Source organism: Vitis vinifera, chromosome 5 (genome assembly GCF_030704535.1).
Source record: "Vitis vinifera cultivar Pinot Noir 40024 chromosome 5, ASM3070453v1".
Lineage (NCBI taxonomy): Eukaryota > Viridiplantae > Streptophyta > Magnoliopsida > Vitales > Vitaceae > Vitis > Vitis vinifera.
Window position 1 is genome coordinate 24,963,961 of NC_081809.1, and position 19,743 is coordinate 24,983,703.

Here is a 19,743-nt window from a genome sequence, read left to right on the forward strand (position 1 = left end):
AATCCGATATATTTAACCTGTGAAATGAATAAAGGAAAATAATATGAAATAAATATTATTAATCAATTTTAAAATTTAAAAATCATATTACATTTTAATATTTTTTTTATTTAAAAAAATCCCTTACCTTTAACAATAGTCATAATTAAAATATTTAAATTTGATAAATAAATTTTTTTTTATGAATATTATTTTACAATAAGTAATATAAAATATTAAATTTATGATATATGAGATATGCATATTCTACATTTTAACTTAGAATTAACATATGATAGAATATTAAATATGCAGTATTTAGAAATTATCGTTGTTTTCAAAACCTAAAAAGTGCTCTTTTATTTTTTGGCAAAAAAAAAAAAAAAATCTCATTTTATGCATTAGTGTAGTGTCCTTCCCATATTGTTAGAAAATTTCCTTGGAGTGCCTTTTGGAGTGGCACCCATACCAACCAACAAAGCAATGGCACAATAGCCTCCTTTAATTTGACTTTTAAATTATCACTTAAACAGCTTATAACCATAATAAAACATAAATTAAAAAAAATTGAAATGTAATTTCCCCTTTTAGATTAAAAGAATGCATGCCTAGGTTTTAAACATATATAATTCTCCTAACCTGAATTAAACATACATCAAATGAAAACTTAAATGAGTAAATGCAGTAATTAAACCTTAAGCACCGAGATTTCTCTAGTGGAGCCCTAACCATGATGTGTTTGAGAAGTTATCTTACCCATCTCTACAGCTACGTGTGAGGTTCGTTGATTGCAACGTTGATATCGTATTGATGGGAAAGAAGTGGCAAACCACCCCTCGACCCCTTCAAATCTGTGGTCATTCTTATTGAGATAAATCGCAACCCTACTCTTGTTTGGAGTAAAAGGTACCCCCTTATTATTCTTTATGTCAAGAATTAAGGTTCTTTGGTTGTAATTAGTTATATAGTTATTGAATTATTAATTTTTTGAAGCCTTATTATTTGGATTTGGATGAATTCATTTAACACAATGTCTTATTTGAAATAATATTTTACCTATTCATTTGGGTATAGTCAAAATTCATTTAAAAAATTTATCCACACGATCAATCTTATTATCTAGGTAAGTTACAAAAATTCAGTTACTATTATCACTTAAAATCTTAGTATCTGTATGGTAGTGATTCTAGAAAGTGTTTTTAACATTTCAAATACTTGAAAATTTTTATCATTGAAGTATTAAAAATGTTTTCTAAAACCACTACTAAACATACTCCTAGTTTTATTCTTAATTTTTTTTTTTTGAAATAATGTCAATCATAATGAAATACATCACTTTCTTAAATTATCTCTTTCATTGGCTCATACACAAATTAGATATTTTCATATGAATTTCCCAATCCAATTTTTGACCAAAGTTCTTAACAAAATGAGATATTTAATTATGTGAGAAAATATAATGGTCCTAGTATTAATTTAAATTAACATTATAATTTTGTTCAAAAACCAAAAAAAAATGTTTTCAAAAGCAGTTTTAAAACACCAAACAAGTCCTACATAGCTTTTGCTCTCACATCGAAAACATCTTAACCATCTCTTGTTCAAAACAAAAACTTGTTTTAAGATCAAATTCCAAGCACTAAATAAAATCTATATTGTTTTTGTTTTGATGTTGAAAATATCTTTATATCGATTTGATTAATTTTGTTCAAAGAATCTAATTTAAAAAAAATAATAATACAAAAATTTTAAAACATATTATTTGTTGTTAATAATTATTTTTATATTTAATGAAAGTTTTATAATATTAATATTACCCTCTTTGGCATAAAGCTAGTGAGAGGCCTACCAACCAATCCTTTACTAAGTGAAGCTTATTTCCCAATCCAAGCCCACCCGCTTCAACAAGCAAACATAGATTCTCAAATAAAACCACACCCATATAGGCGTTTTGATTAACCCAAAATTCAACACTACAAGTCTACACCCACAAAACTAAAAGAAAGCCAAATTAAAAATTGAAGGAAAAAAAAAAATAGAAAACATATTGAAAGAGGCCCTTTTTACATTCTCCCAGAACAGTTAGCTTTTCCTTTTTCTTTTTCTTTTTTCTCTTTTGGGTTTCTCCTCCATGAGAAACTGGAGAGGGTTAAAGTCTCGGAGACGCGGCCATTTCAACCCAAGAAAACAAAGCTATTTGCGATTGAATTTCTTCTTGTTAAAGGCTAATCAGCAACCAACCTATCGCCATTTTTTGGTCCAAGAATTGCATCCATTTGACGGGGGAAAAAGCCGCAGGCTTCCTACACACAGGAAAAAAAAGAATAGTCGTCAGACAAATACAAACAATTTTTTTTTTTTTCAATACAATTTATACAGTGGTGGCTTTCAAAAGAATACCAAAATTTATGTTCTATTTTTTTTTTTGTTCTTCCGCATTTGGTTCTTCAACAATTGTAATGACACAATCATAGCAAACCCATTTAACTGAATGAATTTAATTTTAAAAAATTATAAACTATAAATGATTTTTTCAGCCTTTTAAGAATATTAAAATTAGAAAAACTAAAAATAAAAATAAAAAGCCTTTGCTTCTAACCCTTTCCGAATCCCTTCCAAACACACTCTTTTAGTATATGAGTTGAAACTTGAAAAAAAAAAAAAAAAATCATAATTTGATTAAAGATCCATTTTCTCATATAAGGTTAGTTGTCTTTTTAATTTAAATTATTTATTTTTCTACTTTTTTTTATAATTTATTATAAACTTTTTACTAAATAAAAAAAACTAAAATATTTAGCTTTTTATAAATGTTAAAAAATAACATATTGATTTTTTATTTTTACTTTTTAATACTTAATAAAAATAAAATATTACAAAAACAAATTTAATACTTAACACTATTAAATACTACTTAACTTTAAATTACATTTAAAATTAAGTTAAAAAAACAATCACCACCTAATTTATACGAAATTACAATAGAATCATACTTATATGAAATTTGGTTAGCAATTTAAGTTGGAAAACTAGAAAAGATTAGTTCAATTGCATTCAACTCAACATAAATACAAATTTTAAATCACAAAATAGCCTAATCATCCAAATTTAGGGTCACAAAACATTTCATTCGTTAAGTACTAAAATTATTATTAACCCATAAATGTCCCTATTAAAAAATAGCTTATAGGTTAAAAATTAAAGATAATTTTATAAAATAACAAATTACGATCTATTTGATAATTGCTTCCAAAAACTTTTCCAACAAAAAATTTCGGAAAACATGTTTAACAATCACAAACTATTTTCTAAACAGAAAATATGATATTTTCAAAAAACATCTTTTAATTATTTTTTATTATTTTCATCTTTTTTTTTAAAGACTATTTAGAAAAATAATTATAGAAACATATAAAATGATTAAAGATAAAATATTTAATTTAAAAATATAAAAAAAAATTAAGTTTTCAAATAGATTTTTGTTCTACAAAACATTAAAGAACAATTTTCTCAAAAATTGTTTTCAATTCTCGAAAACAGTTACCAAACATGCCCTTGGTTATAGTGACATGATTGAAATCTAATCACCTAAAAACTTTTAATTATAGAGTTTGTTTCTGACAAATAAATTTATCATCCCCTTCAACTCATTAATTTTATTTTTCTTTCTCTTTTTTTTTTCTTCTTTTTTAATACATCAATGATTAACTCTTATAAAAATAATATAAACTTAAGTTAAAAGATAATAAAACTGTTTGAAATATATATATATATATATAAGAAATTTTACTCCTTTAAAATTTAAAATTTTTTAATAATAGCTTTTAATTTGTACAGTAAGTATATGGAGGACACAGCATTAATTTTCTTTAAGCTTAATCTTGACTGAACTTAAGGCTAGACTATTAAAACTTATCCACTTATCCTTTTTCAATTAAGAAACCCAGATCAAATCCAAGTTCTCCACAAAACCCTTTTTCTTTTTCCTTTTTCCAATTCTGTAATGATTTCCATTATCCAAAACAGGTCCTCAAGGAATGTCAGCCTCAGATAAGAAGAGCAAAAGCATCAGTCAAAAAAGCTCATCTTTAAAAGAAAACCATTTATCAAGAGCGAGCTGAAATCTTAAAGCTAAATGTTTTTGACAGCTTCAAATGATGATAAACTTGTGTGACCATTTTTATAGAATCTTATCCATTTTTCCTTCCACCCAAACATATACATATATATATCAAAGTAAACCTGATATTTTCAACCTTCAACAACACTCAAGCCTTGAATAATATTCCAGAAAAAACTATCTTTGCTGGTACAGTTAAAACAAAGTTTCAGTCAACTTTTTAAGTATTCAATCATCTTCATCTATCAGAAAAGCCCGCAAAATTTACAGTTGATCTATGATTAAAATGACCTACAATTCTTCGTTTTGTTTCGTTTTGTTTTGTTTTGCTTAATTCAAATTGATTGTGGTTTTGAGTTGGATTAACGAACAGTATCGGTTCCAAACACCCAAATTTTTCATTCATTTTCACTAACTCAGAACCTTAAAAACATGAAAAGTGAACAAAGTTATCTGCAAATTATTCATTAGCCCTCTAAAACAAATTTATAGGGAAAATACACATGTATTTATCATATGGTATGATCAAATTTATACATTCGATTGTGCTTGTTATTAAAACCACAAACAAAATCTCACCTAGAACTTAAGGCATCACTTTATAGAGAATGTCAGCTAGGTTTCAAAACTCAAAATGGCTTTAAAAAAACTTCCCAGGATCAGAGCATTCCCCTTTATATAATATGCATACCAAGAACCAATCGATAAACTCTGAAAATATAGATTGACTATGTTAAAGACCCTTAACGCCATAATACGAACGCTTACATCATATCATTGGAGCTTCATGAGAACCAGCAAATCTGGATTACCATGATCTGCAGCCCCTTATTTGAGGTTCTTAAACCGACCATGTCTTTTATGCACTAAAGCTCTTTAGACAGCAGGGAAACCTCTTGGTTTCCAACGAGTATTGCAGCTAACCTTCTTCATTACTTACACATCTTAATCTTAAGTTCACATAAATTTCCAACAGTATTGATTAACATCTAGTTCGTTATTAACAAGGGCTTTCCTACTTTTCCTTCTTAATCTTTTCTTGATAAACACCTCTTGGGCAGGTAGAAAGGGAACACCCCACAGAGCAATATAGTTACTAATCTCTTTAGTTCAGACACCAATAGTAGGCCTTAGTCATAAAGCTCCGCATTAAACCCAAACTCCAAGCTGCTGGCTACCACAAGCAGAACTTGCAGGGATAGACGATTCAATAGCTAGTTTTCAAAAAAAAAAAAAAAAAATCATCCTCACCCTATGCATTGTAAAGTATTAAAATACCTACCATACCAGGATGATCCTCACATATTTAGAATGCTTTTTCCTTTTTCCAGCTTAAGTTGAAATCGGCTTTTTCAGAGCATGGATTGTGATGTAAGGATATGCAACAATGATTCCTATTAATCTAAGCTGGACCATAGTATCGCTTTTATTCAATGTATTAAATTTAGTCATCCTTAAATTTCAATAAGATGATAAAAAAACTCGCAAAAGTTCAAATTTGTTCCATTAAACTTTTATTTGAGGTGAACTTTCTGGAACTATTTATTACTTGTTTGATTGATAGGGAAGTTTTAACAGAATGAAAAACGCATAAAGCACTCTCTTTCCTTTTACAAGATTAGGTAACTAGATGTCTGTTCTTTAAAATAGGAAGCTTGGTGAAACCAAAATATCGATGCTACTATCTATATGATCTATATTGAGATTTCAACTGGACAGATAAAATTCAAAACACAAAAAGTTCCAATCTATTTATTCAGTTCTAGATCAATGTTGATTTGGGCATAATGAAGCAAATAGACCAGAGTTTGATAAACATTTTCCTCTTTCTAATATCATATTGAAAATAAAGGTCTTAACATAATTATTTTTTCTTTAAACAAATAGCTGGTCCACCCTCCCAATGTGTCCTCAAGAATTAGTTGTTAGAAAAAGACCTCATAAATTCTTACTGTGGTTTATCATCTCAATTCAATAAACACGGTGAGTACTTTTAGTCATATACAATTAAAATAACTGGAAAAGAGGGAAAATCTAGATTATTTGCAAATAGTCCCTAGCTAGCTAGTCTGAAGAGATCGGATCTTAGTTTAGTGACACTACACTTCTTCGTACTGGACACTATTTTATGGAGACTTCCCCATTAAATGAATGATTTAGATAGTTTACATTTGGAGACTTCCCAATTAAATGAATGATTTAAACAGTTACATTTGGACTTCATCATGAGAATGAATGTTACATGATGAACCAAGGCCATTTTATAATACTCCAGTAAATAATTTTTTTTCTTCTAATCTTAAACATAGATCGAAGACAAGCAGAGGATTTTTCAGGGCTTATGATTTCCCCTATTTCTTTATGTTTCAAGGTCCTTGTATACTATCGTGTACCAGCCCTGTTTTGGTAGGTATTATTTATATAACATACTTTTTATTGCCTGATAAAAAAAATGTTATTTCAAAGAATGCAAAATTTTTAAAAACAGCAAATTTCAAACCAAATGGTATTTTGATTAATCATGTAGGTCTAGTGACGAGGGTGGAGGAACCCATGAGATGATGATGCATTAGTAACTAAGCCTATCTCATGAAAAATAAAACCGTTCCCCTTTTTTCAACACTAAGATATCTCTGCTAATCCATCGTTATATTTTTCGCTTAAATACATAGTTTACAATTTTTTAGGGATTTTTATAACAAGATTAGTTCTGGACTTCTACGGAAGTATCTTATTTTGATAGTATTTATTTATATAATGCACTCACCAATCATCTCAATGGTTTTTCAGAATAAAGAAATGAAACCTTTTTACAAAAGGCAATTACAATTCAAAGTTACAGGTTGAGAAGCTTTAAACAGACTCTAAATCACCAAATCCTAGTATGAATAAACAGCTCCAGAAACATACAAGAAGCTTTTAAGAAATAACAGCAAGCTATATAACATCAAAGAAATATAACTAATAAGACCAATTGCAGTACAATCATATTAAAGGAAACAGTGAATGAGCAAGCACTAGTACAAAAAATCTCCACAGTAAATGCTAAAGTAATATATGAGTGGGTGAGTGTTTTGAGTGTCAGTCTATGCATATACCCATAAGCATGAGCTACAGAATGCCAATATTAAATTCAAGACAGAAAATTAATCCATCCAATAAGAAGAACACCATAGACATGAAAGAGCAAAGTACATGATAATCCAGGAGATGGACTAAAGTGAAAGCACATTTGAAGAAAATGTCCCATGATAAACATAAGAAGATGGACAAGCGCATGAAATAATTGAACAGATGGTCCATAAATTTAAAAACCAACAGAACAAAATCATAGAAAGAGACCACTAACATGGTTAAAATTCAATAGTAACACAGACAAGTGCACCAAACATTTGAACACATAGCACATCAAATTAGAAACAACACAACAAAAGCATATAAGAAATGACAAGCTCCATCCCAAGCTAGGGCCACCAACTGCACTACAAACATTTCTAAGGCTGAACTATGAAAGAATCAAATTAGAAACGACTCAAATTGTTAAAAAGGTATTCTGATCTTTTCCAATATGTGTAATATAATCCATGTCAACTAAAACTTGGTGAACAAGCCACCACATAGAACAGCTGCTTCACAAAGCATCCTGCAAATCTACTGCTCCAACAGTTGTTCACTTCAACCCTATTAACCATTTACTTCCCTAAAAGCAATTCTATGCAGCACTTGATTACAAAATAAACCTTAAATTCGCCTGCCAAACCATAAACCCATAACCCCAATATTGCCAAGAGATATCAGAAGATATTCCACAAGATGATATTTTCGGAACTGAGGCCACCAAACTGCTGTATATCATTGCTTCTAAGCCCATAAAACTCATGAACCATTATTTGCAACCCATCTCCAAATTACATAAAAGCAATCCAAAGTTCACCCGTATCTCAATATTTAAAGATTGCAAAGAGAACCAGCAGATAACATTTAAAAATAGCAAACTCCTGGCAAAAGATATCTTCTTGGTCACCAAAAAATTGCATTCTACACTACCCAATCCTTCATAAAATATATAAACTCAAGATCCAATAATCCTACAACACAAAGGTGGTTAATAGGCTTAAAAGGATAACCACATGGAATCAAGTTAAACATTAGATATCCCCCTGTAGAAAACCACTAGATTACAGCCAAAAACTGCATCTACTGTCCCAATTGAAGCATATACCTTCTTCTCTCTCTCTCTCTCTCTCTCTCTCTCTCTCTCTCTTTTCCCTCTTTTTTTTTTCTGATAGGTATCTTTATCAAATAACTCCCTTGCTAAAGATTTTGATTTTTTCTGATACTCAAGGGAACCAGAAATTGATGATCTCTCTTCCCTTTATGTTTATAAAGTGTTTCTCTTTCATTTTCTACTCCAAACAAGAGGGTTTGGACCCCAAATTCAGATGAACTCTCCTCATCCAAGTCTTTCTTCATTTCTATGTAAATTTAACCCCATGATTTTGTTCCTTAAAGCCAAGTTCATCTGTAAGTCAAAAACTCCATTACAGTATCAAGTTACAAAGATAACGATTTGCACCATTACATGATGCCTTATAAATCCATTGGCTACAATTGTTACTTTCTTTGTACGAGAAATGGGGAATCTACAAGCCATCTCTTCCTCCCTTGCTCCTTTGCGTTGGAAATTTGGTGTAGGTTATTCTTTAAAGCAGATATTGCATGAACTCTTCTGAGAGGGATTGCAGATATTTTTTTTTTTTGATTGGAAGGGATTGCAGATATGATAGTTATCTATTTCCTAGGGTTGGGTAAAAGCCTTAAAGGAGTTGCCGTGTAGAAAGGGGTTGTCCTTGCTATTATATAGATTATATATGGCTTAAAAGAAACACCAAGATTTTTTAGAACAAGTGCAGATCAATGGAAGAAAGTTGGGAGAGACCATGTTATCTCACAACTCTAGGATGTGCAGCATCAAAAAGTTCTTAGGAGTTCTTGTTATTGGTTATCTTAGCCTTTTCCCCATTTGCTTCTTGTACTGCTTCCTGTACGTTCAACTGAAAGGTCTCTCATCTATTTTTGTAAATGTTCTCTCCTTTTCTTTCCTCTCTGTTAGTGCGTGTTCTCATAAATAAATGGAAAAAATATTTCTCCTACAATTCATTAGACATGTTTCAAGAGATTTTGGCTTCAAGTGTTGTAGTTTTGTGATGTAGCACAAAAATAAGCATCTAAACATCTATTATATAAAACGTTACAGTTTGAATATACAGAGATCCAATAAAAAATCTCAAGTTAGCTACTATTAGCTATAACATGCAAGACCTAGATATTGAGAGAATAGATCAACTTCAAGGAACATAGTCTGACAAACAAGTCATCCTTGCAACAGAATTAACTCCAAAAGCATAAAAACATAATTTTCTATCAAAGAACTCTAGCCGCCCAAGAAATGGAACCCTGTACATGGAAAGCCACAAATATTCAACTTAACATTCTGTCATACCAAAGGGGCCATAGTTCAAACAAGAAATTCTACTCATGAGAAGTGCCATCAATTTTGCATCAGGTCATAATTCCAATTAATCATAATAAGATCCATCAGTCCTATACTTTTTTGGAACACTTGCCAAAACTACTTCATAGACCATTTTCCTGACCAGATCTACAGACAGGAACTTCCCTTTTAAGCGTCCCAAAACATCTCAAAACTTCTAAGCAACCACAAACTACTTTCCCATAAAATTTCCCTCAGAAAATTCATGAAAGAGAAAGGATATTCCCAAAAGTAAGTGTAAATTACTCATTCCTACACTCCCATTCTAGGATCTCATTATCAGACCAAAAACTCCAAAAAGATATTAACAGCTAACAAAGATTTGCAGCTGGCATATAAAGCCTGAAATAAATTTTGAACTTCACTCAATTTCCATGAAAATGCTGACTACACCTACAACATGGATGAGGAAGCAACATGTAACTATGACATCTTTGATGCAAACATTTCAAAACACACAGCCAGCTTATTACAAAATTAACCACATTTATAGCAGAAATCAATATTTCCCTAAAGATAGACTCACCATTCAGAGAAAACCAGCACTGGCAAAAGGAATTACCTAGATGAAGATGCAATTCTCATTGCTGCTTTCCAGGCCACTGCTCTGCTTGATTAGTTTGTTGTTGCTGCTTCCTTATTTGCTCAAGGAGGTCAGCAGCAAACTGTATGGTTGACTGATACCGCTGGCTCTTATCCGCATCATCATCTGATAACCACTGACCAGCTCCATTGATCATGGATTGGAGCTGCTGCACTTGATTGGGCAAGGCTGGATTCACTCTGTTTGAAGCACCATCAACCTGACTTGAGAAGGTAGTAGGACCATCAGCCCGGCCCATCCCATAGGCATTCTGACTATTCTGATGAATTTCTAGCTGATACTGCTGGTTGACCTGTGGGGAGACAGCAAACTGTCCACTTTGTGAAGGGACAGGCAAGTTGGTCAATGGCCTAGAAGAAATTGTACCCAACTGAGGGAGGTTGAAAGTATTATCTTGAATCTGGCCATCAGGGACTGCTAGTGCAGTGTGGCCAGGTGTCTGTGTCACAGTTGGGTAGTTCTGGAACTGAGGAAGAGGTTGGGCCTGGGGATGAAACTGATTCCCAGACTGTTGAGAGGGAGGTGTTTGATGATCTTGATTCCGCCCCTGGGACAGAGTCCCTCTATCAGGGGCAACAGAGGGAGGAAGTGAAGGTCTTGCAATAGAGGAGCCTAATGATTGCGGAGCACTTACTGAAGCAGAAGACTGCATACCGCCAGGTAATAATGAAGCCAGATGGGCGATTAGTTCAGGTGTCAAAGTAAGCCCAGCTTGAGACACTACTGCTGTATTAGACGATGCACGATCTTGAGAAATTGACTGAGTTGCAAGGGACTCGCTGGTGGAAGGCAAACGCAGCTTTGGAGAAAGTGAGGAGTCCTCATGTAAAATGCTACTATTATGATCCATATGCAGAACCCGTTCTTTCTGAGGGATCAGACTGTACTCAACATGTGGAGGAATCTGCTGTCTATCACTGTATTGAGATGAAGGAACAGGCCTATGTGATTGTTGCTGCATGGATGCAGCACTAGGCACTTGTTGGGCTAATTTAAGAACCACACCATACAGGCGTTCAGGGCCAGAAACTTTCAAAACTTTTGAAAGGAAATCAGATGGAGGCACCAAAAATAAGGTGGTCCCATCATCAAGTTTAGCAACACCAGCACGATCCTTTGAACCCAGATAGCAAAGAAATTCCGTATATGAAGCAAAGTCATCTTCACTGTCAGGCAGGAAGAAAACCACTTCAAATCCAACTGCCTCAGCATAGTGCTTAGTAAGCAAATCCAGGCCAGTTCTAGCTGAGCAATTGACAATCTCAGGACTGCAGAACAGAAAATATAAAAGCAATTAATGGGAAATAATTTGACAAATACATAGGTCATATTTACAAAATCACAATGGAAAAAATGTTGCAATCAGCAGAAGAATAGATACCACAATTAGAAACAGACAAACAAATAAAATCAGTACCCATTCAACACATAAAAATCAAAATGGGAAAGATATAAGGAATATTCAAAACCATTGTACAAGGCAAAATTTAGGAAATGAATTCTGGAATTCATAAACTACTCAAAAAGGAGTTGCAATGGGAAAGACATGCACTGTAAAAAAAACATGTACCCATGCTTGGAACTTTTATCTATAAATAAGAAATTCCTAACATGATTAATAAACTATGCCTATTCATTGAATATAAGTACATATTATAATACCAGATCATTTGGATCAGGAAAAAATACAATGAAATTCTTGAAATATAACCAATGAATTGGAAAATTCTTAAAAAATTAATGATTTATTTGCAACATTAATTATACTTATTTGCATCTACATGTATACCTTATGTGTACATGAGCATTATGTCACCTTTTAACACTTTTTGATACTAACCTTTATGAATGAAATTTTTTATTTATGATAAGCCATAGTTTAGAAAATAAGAAAACAAATAATCTGTAAATTTGTGGTTTGGATCCAGCACCACAATATCCCTAAGGCAAAAAATCATGACATGCAAGGATTCAACCAAACTGCATGCATCCTATGCTCTTATTACACAGAAAGGATGCGAAAAAGACAACACAGAAGAAATGGAAAAGAAAAAACCAGATGACTAGAAAAATACACTTACAGTTTTGACGACAATCCTTTCTCAATAGCAACACATCGTGCATGACACACAGTAGCTCCACCCTTAGCTATAATGCCACGCCATATGTAATCTGTACCAGAATGGCTCTGAGCAGCTACAGCATTTGTAAGCCTTGGATCAACCAGACCAGATCGATTTTTCCCCTGGATATTGGAAAATGAACTAGAAGCACTTCCATCATGCTGACCATATAAATCATCCAAGCCAAGCCCTAGATCATCACTCTTCCTCAGCGGGAAGGAAGGATTACTGATTGATACAGCACCATCCACCCTTGATCGCTTAGAGTCCCTCTGAAATTGATTTGCATCTGATACATCCCAGGCAGCAGACACAGGTCTGACAGATGGCCTAATGCTTGGTACAGGAGAAGGGAGCATCCCAAGTGTAGAAGGTGATGGCCTTCTCCAATTTGGACCCATCAGATTATTGGGACTAGTATCCTGAAAATTACGAAGTGCAGCCAACTCATTGAGTCCTGGGCCTGATCGTGGAGGTTCATGAGAACCAACAGTCCTCATCACATTTGATGCAAGAATACCACTAGGCGGCGATGGTCCAGGAAAGTTATTTGAAACCATTGGACCATTAGGACTAAATACATCTACATGTCGAAAAGGAAGTTCATTAACAAATGTATCTGGTCTTGATTCTGGAATTCCTGGATTATACTCTTTTCCAGGTACAACCCCACTACTAGAATACATTATAGATATCCTTGGATCATTGAAAAGGCGGCCCTGCAGGCCCTCTTTAGCCCGCCTTGCTTCATCTATGCTTCTAAATTCCACAAACGAATAATGCCTTGATGGAAAACTTTTTATTCTTTCAATTTCTCCAAAAAGGATCATTGCATTATAAAGCATTTGTTCCTCAAGCTGAATGGAAGGAGGATAGCCCACCCACAGCACATTACTGGGTTGTCCTTCACCTTTGCGGATCACAGAAGATTGAGATGACTGTGGCAGACATAATAAAAAGAATATAGAATATAGATTAAACTCTGCTATAGAAATTTCAACCAAAAAATATAAAAAAAAAAAATTTGATAGATTAAAAGATTTTTATTTTTTTTGTGACACCTTGTTTTTTTTTTTTTGATAAGTAAGCAAATATTAGATTAAAAAGGCAAAAAGCCACACAGCATACAGGACGTATACAAAGCAGCCAAACCCAAAAACCAGAAGAAGCCCACAACCACACCTACCCTCAAGTGGACGCTAGCCACTCTAGAAAACCTAAGAGTGAAGAGGACTCCTCTCTAATATACACCCTAGCCCAACTCCACAGATTACATACAAAAGAATTTTTGAGTTTCTGTATAGATAAGAATCCCCCCCTAAAAGCTAATCTATTCCTTTCCTTCCAAACCGTCCAAAAAATACACAACGGGATGGAAATCCAAGTCTTTTTCCTTTTTTTCCCCACAAAAGAACCCCTCCAACTTAAAAGCATATCTTTAATCGTTTCTGGAAACACCCACTGAATGCCAAACAAGACTAGGACAATCTCCCAAAGAACCCGAACCACTGTACAATGTAGAAGAATGTGATTTACAGTTTCTTCTTCACACCCACACAAAAAACATCGGTTAGGGAACTGTCACCCCCTTTTTTGAAGCCTATCTAGGGTTAGAACCTTCCCCCACGTGGCCTCCCAAGCAAAAAACACAACTTTAGTTGGGACCTTGTCCACCCAAATGCACTTTTTCGGAAATACAATATCATTTGAATCAACAAGCAGATTGTAAGCCTCCTTAACCCTAAAAATGCCACTTCCCCCACCTTTCCAGAAAACCGAATCCTCCTCTGAAGAAATTTTGTAGTCCCTTAGCATAGACAGCAAATTACCTACCAAATCCACCTCCCAATCATTAAAGTCTCTAGAGAAACTGATGTTCCAACTTCCTTGGCCAAAACTAGGGTCCCAGACTTCGTTAACCGTTGCATTCCTATGAGCTGCCAATTCGAATAAAAGGGGGAAAATTTGAGACAGCGCTGCATTGCCGCACCAATGGTCAGTCCAGAACCTAACTTTGGTCCCTTTACCCACCTTGAACTCTATGTTATCCCAACACCAATCAGCCTCCTTCAGAATCTCCTTCCAAACGTCCCACGAGCCTCATTAGTCCTCCAACCAAGGCCCTCTTGACCAAACTTCTCCATAATCACCTTCTTCCAAAGCTTATCCTTTTCAAAGGCAAACCTCCATAACCATTTTCCCAGCAAAACCTTATTCAAAAGGGCAATCCTCCTAATGCCAAGACCCCCCTTCTCCTTTTGAGCACACACCACCTCCCAATTAATTAAGTGAACTTTCCTTTCCAAGCTTCCCCCTCCCCAAAGGAAGTCTCTTTGTAGCTTTTCGAGCCTTCCTGCCACCATCTTGGGCATTCGAAAGAGGGACAATTGGTAAATCAGTATGCTGGCCAGCGTGCTCTTAATGAGGGTAACCCTCCCGCCTTTGGAAATATATTGCCTTTTCCACAAGGCTAATCTTCTCCTCATTTTCTCCTCCATCCCATCCCACATCGAGGAAGCCTTGTGGGAAGCCCCTAACGGCAGCCCCAAATACACATTGGGCAAAGACCCCACCCTACAACCTAGCTCCACGGCCATCTCCTCAATCTCTTCCACCTCGCCAACTGGAATTAACTCACTTTTGGCTAGATTTATCCTTAACCCAGACGCAGCCTCGAACCAAGCCAGAATCCAGCTTAGAAAAGTCATGTTTTCTTTCCTTGCTTCACAAAAAATAATTGTGTCATCCGCAAAAAGCAAATGAGAGACATTTAACTCCATCCTGCCCCTCCCCCAAAATCTGCAGCCTGAAAAGAAACCCCCGACAGCAGCCCTTCTTAAAAGTGCACTAAGCACTTCCATACCCAAGACAAAAAGGTAAGGAGAAAGGGGGTCTCCCTGACGCAACCCCTTGGTGCTTGAAAAGAAGCCTGTTGGCACTCCATTAACAAGAACAGAGAATTTGGCAGTTGAAATGCACCACCAGATCCACTCCTTTGTGACACCTTATTCAAAAGAAAGAGCAAACTAGGGCCTAAATTTTTTAATTGAGAAGAACCAATTGAAACCATCAGCAGCACATGGGATTTCCATTTGATAAGTATATGCATAGAAAGTGTTCCACAAAAAATCAGCAAACCAATCTCTGTGAACCAGTACTATGTCTGTGCTACATGAATGCCATAAAGTTTTGGGATCCACAATTTCACATAACAAACACATAACCAAAGCTACTTGATCATAGAAGGGAAGTTTTAAAATATGTAGTAAAGGTTCATGGTTGAAACTTACATGCTGTCTTTTAGAGCCAGAATAAGGTTCAGAGTAATTTATAATAGAATCCTGTGGCATCCATGCTGAATTGAGATGTCCTGTGGTCCTACTAGAAAACTGCCCATCCCTGGTATCAAGGAATTCAGGCCCCTGTTCCTGTTCATAGAATGAAACAGAATTATGAGGACATCAAATGCATTCCCCAAAACAAGACTGTCCTTGCAACAAAAGGAGAGACTTTTGAGGCAATCTGGAGCACATTTCATCATCCGATCTGAAACATCCTTACACAATAAATTTGCAGAGGTTTTAAAAGATTAAAAATTAGTAAAAAGAAAAAATAGTCACTCAAATAAGTGGTGTTAATAATTTCAACACCTAGAATGCGACAAGAAGCCCTGACCAGCAGAACCCAATGCATATGAACACCAACTTTTTACTTAACTTCTTCAATCTATTTCTACCTGATCAATCACTAGAGACCAGTAATCATAACTTGCAGTGTAAAAATCTTGCGAAGATTTTTTTTTTTTTTTTTTTGAGAAGTAATAAAATCTTGTCAAGATATGAAAACATTAACTTACTCTTCTTGAAGTCTGTAATCGAAGGAAATCAACACGTATCATGGCACCACCTATTTGTTTTCCGTTAAGTCCTTTCAAGGCTTGTGACGCATCTTCCAACTTGACATACTCAACAAGTGCAGAGTTACGGTCCCAGAAAAACTTAAAGTCCTCAATCTTACCAAACTTCAGAAATTCATTTTCCAACTCTCCTTTGGTGGTCGATGGGCTAAAACCACCCACCCAAAGGCTTTTGCATGGTTTGGCCTGTAGACAGAATTGTATAGTTCTAAAACCAAAATAGTGATATTGAACATATCAAATATACCACAGCTAAGTTCATTAAAAAAAAAAGAAAGGGAAGAATAAAAAAAATTTAAAAAAAACGAATTACAAGTAGAATTTTTTAGAATAAGATAATTTAGTTGGTCTTAGGTAAAATCACAATTAAATGAAAGGGAGAGTTGTTGTGATTCCATAAAAATGTTAAACAAATTGTTTCACAGACTAGGTAAATAAATGCACAAGCATCATAGTACCATTAGACTGCCTATAAAAAAATAATAAATAAATAAATATCACACCATTAGATGCCGGTACTAGCACACACAAGCCTACCTGTATCATTAAGAAGCTTAATTGACAAACAAGATCCAAATACAAGCCAAAAATTAAGTGACAATAGATGCCATTCAGCTGCTAGAGGGATTTTGGTTTTTTTTCATTGCTCTGAAAGGAACCAGTATCATTCATAATGATTAAAAGAAAAAAAAAATCAAATTCTTTCAAATGGTTACAATTTTGTCGCGTTTTCTTTGATAGGAAAACAAGAAATTCAATAAAATGGTGTCTAACAAAAAGAAGGGTTGCAACACTAGCACATAGGAAGTGAACAAGGCTAATAAAGCCAGACAAGGAAAGGACAAAACTACAAGAACAAACCTAACCACTATATCACAGATTGCCTAGAGATTTGAGAAAACAAAGATTATCAATTCCTCTAACCCTGCTTTACCACAAAACCAAAGCCTAAAGGAACCTGTACATCACAGCCCCATTCTGATCTCTCCCCACCTCTAAAGACTCTTTTGTTTTTGCTTTCACCACATGAACCCAAACAAACATAATGAAATCATCCTCCACACCACCTTGCATTTCTTACTGCAAAGTCAATATGTCAACTGAAATAAACTACTACTCAAAACAAAAAAAAAACACACACACACAAATCACAGTATTGGCATCTAAGTGTTATAAACCATTTCTCAGTTGAGAAATGGAACAGATCATAAACAAACAGTATTCCATCTTGCCTTATGATGGTATTTGTACACTCCATGGGTACTTTCATCCGCCTTTTCCAAAAGAATTTAAACATATGAATGAAAATGCTTAAGAAACCGTTTTTTACCAACCCTCACAGGAATCAAAAATCCCATTAGAGCATATTTGCTAATAATAAAATAATGTTATTGAATGCTTGACATGTAAGTCCTGACGAATAAGATAGCCCTCGATTGGGGGGACGGAACCGATCATTATACAACCTTCATAAAAGTTTAAGAACACCAATCCAAGCAAATTCCATCTTTATATTTCTAGAAATTTTTTAGGATTATTGGTGATAATATATTCAACCTGGGTCACAACAAAAAATACATGTCACAAGTGATCTCAAAATAGTGCTTTTAACCCTCACTGCAATAAAAGTTCAGAATGTGAATCCAAGCCAACTGCATGTCTGCATCACTGAGTGTCTTCTAGAAATATCCGAAGATATCAAGCATTCCAGACTGAAAATACTTTTTACTAGAGCTCAGATTCACGCACTGGCAATTTCTAAAACTACTACCACTTGCAACACCCCTCTCTCACCATCGATAATTTTTTTTTTCAGACATTTCAATTTTCCAAACCCATCCTAAGCTTCAAATGCCCAAAACAAAAAAGGTGAGTTGTTCAATGAATTTTAAGCAACTCTCTAGAGACGCGTTTACTGCAAACTCAAAATCCTTAATCCCACCCCAACAAGAAAACCGTCAACCTCTCCTGAAAAGAGAGAGAGACCCAATCACCACACCAATCAAACAAATGCACCACACCACATCAAAGTAGTAAGCATGTAACCAAAATCAATGAATCACATAACAAATAGCAAACAATTGAAGGTCAGAACAAACCGGTCTCGCAAACTCGATTTTCATCGGAGTCCCAAGAACGACCATACCCTGAAGAGCCTCTCTCGCCGCTCTAGCATCCTCGCCCCGCCTGAAGTACACGAATGCAAAGCTCCGCGACGAATACGAGATAAAACAATCCAACGCACCGAACCTCGAGAATACCGCCAGCAGATCCGACTCCGTAACGCTGTTCCCCACATTACCCACCCACAGACTGAATGGATGCACTTCGGAATTCTCCGCATCCCTCCTGATCAATGGCGCCATTGACGAAGATTTGAGACAACCCTAAACCGGAACCAAATCAAAATTTATGAAACCCTAAAAGAATAGGAGACAAACAAACGGCGGAGATTGAAGGAATAAGAGGGAAGAGAGATGAATTGACGGAAGGGAAACCCTAGAAGCCGAAACAGAAAGGAGATAGAAAGTTTGCCAACAGGTGAATGATGCGGAGAAAGGGAACGTATAGAGAAAGAAAGTAGAAAGAGAAGGTGAATTTGGAGAGAGATAGGGCTTTGGGGTTATGAATAAGGTGGAATCGTGGATCAGCGGATACGGGTATTTTTGTAATTTCAGTTCATTTGTTTTCAATAAAAAATATTTTCCTAAAATTGTTTTATTTTAAGTATAATTAAATCGATTTTAATTAAATTATTCTTGTTAACTTAAAATTTATATCTTAATTTTTTATTTTAAGTATTAAATTTGAGGAATAAAAATTAATTTAAAATTAACTCTAATTCATCAAATTTGCATATTTACCCTTATTTAATTTTAATTAATATTAAGTAATAAATTGATTTGTTAAATATGTATTATCATATGTATAAAATAATTAAAAAATATTTATTATAAAAAATGAATTGTAAACATAAAATCACGAGATAAAATACATTTGTAATTAAAAATAAGTAAATTAAACCACTTAATATTTAAAGCTAAAAGTAACTTTTAAATTATGATATTAAGTTATTCTATCTAATATAATTAATCTATTTAATCCATTAAATTAAGTTATTAAATCATATTAAGTTGATAAATGTAGTACGAAAGGTATATATTTTTAAATTATTTAATTTTTATAAAAAAGAATTATGACATCTTTGATAGTGTTTTTAATAAAAGTAGTTTATATGGAATTTTTTTTAAAATAATCACTTAATTTCTTCAAAAAATATTATAAATAAATTTTCAACATTACAAGTGATTTTTTAAAATATTTTCTAAAATTTATCAATCACCTAATTTTTTTAAAAAAACATTTTTTAAACTAAAAATGCTTTATAAAATTACCATCAAATGAACTATAAATAAGTAGAATAAATTTAAAATAATATATAAAAAA

The 19,743-nt window shown here is 33.8% G+C and overlaps 1 protein-coding gene across 5 annotated transcripts; it reads right to left on the bottom strand.

Annotated features, from left to right (window-relative positions):
- Positions 1–1,896: 1,896 nt before the first annotated feature.
- Positions 1,897–18,922, bottom strand: LOC100250802 (flowering time control protein FPA). 5 transcript variants are annotated; one of them, XR_009465763.1, is made up of 6 exons: positions 18,396–18,906; positions 16,237–16,482; positions 15,671–15,808; positions 12,339–13,318; positions 10,180–11,525; positions 1,897–2,282 (listed from the first exon to the last, which is right to left on the bottom strand). XR_009465763.1 is itself a non-coding variant. In XM_010652321.3 (6 exons), exons 1-5 carry the CDS (start codon positions 18,660–18,662, stop codon positions 10,235–10,237), a joined length of 2,922 nt encoding a protein of 973 aa, XP_010650623.1. In that variant the 5' UTR covers positions 18,663–18,906; the 3' UTR covers positions 1,897–2,282; positions 10,216–10,234. The 5 variants fall into 5 exon arrangements, 4 of the variants coding, with proteins under 4 accessions (XP_010650623.1, XP_019075585.1, XP_059593158.1 ...); XM_010652321.3 differs by having other exon boundaries at positions 10,216–11,525; XM_019220040.2 differs by having other exon boundaries at positions 2,198–5,313; positions 10,216–11,525.
- Between the last annotated feature and the right edge of the window lie 821 nt (positions 18,923–19,743).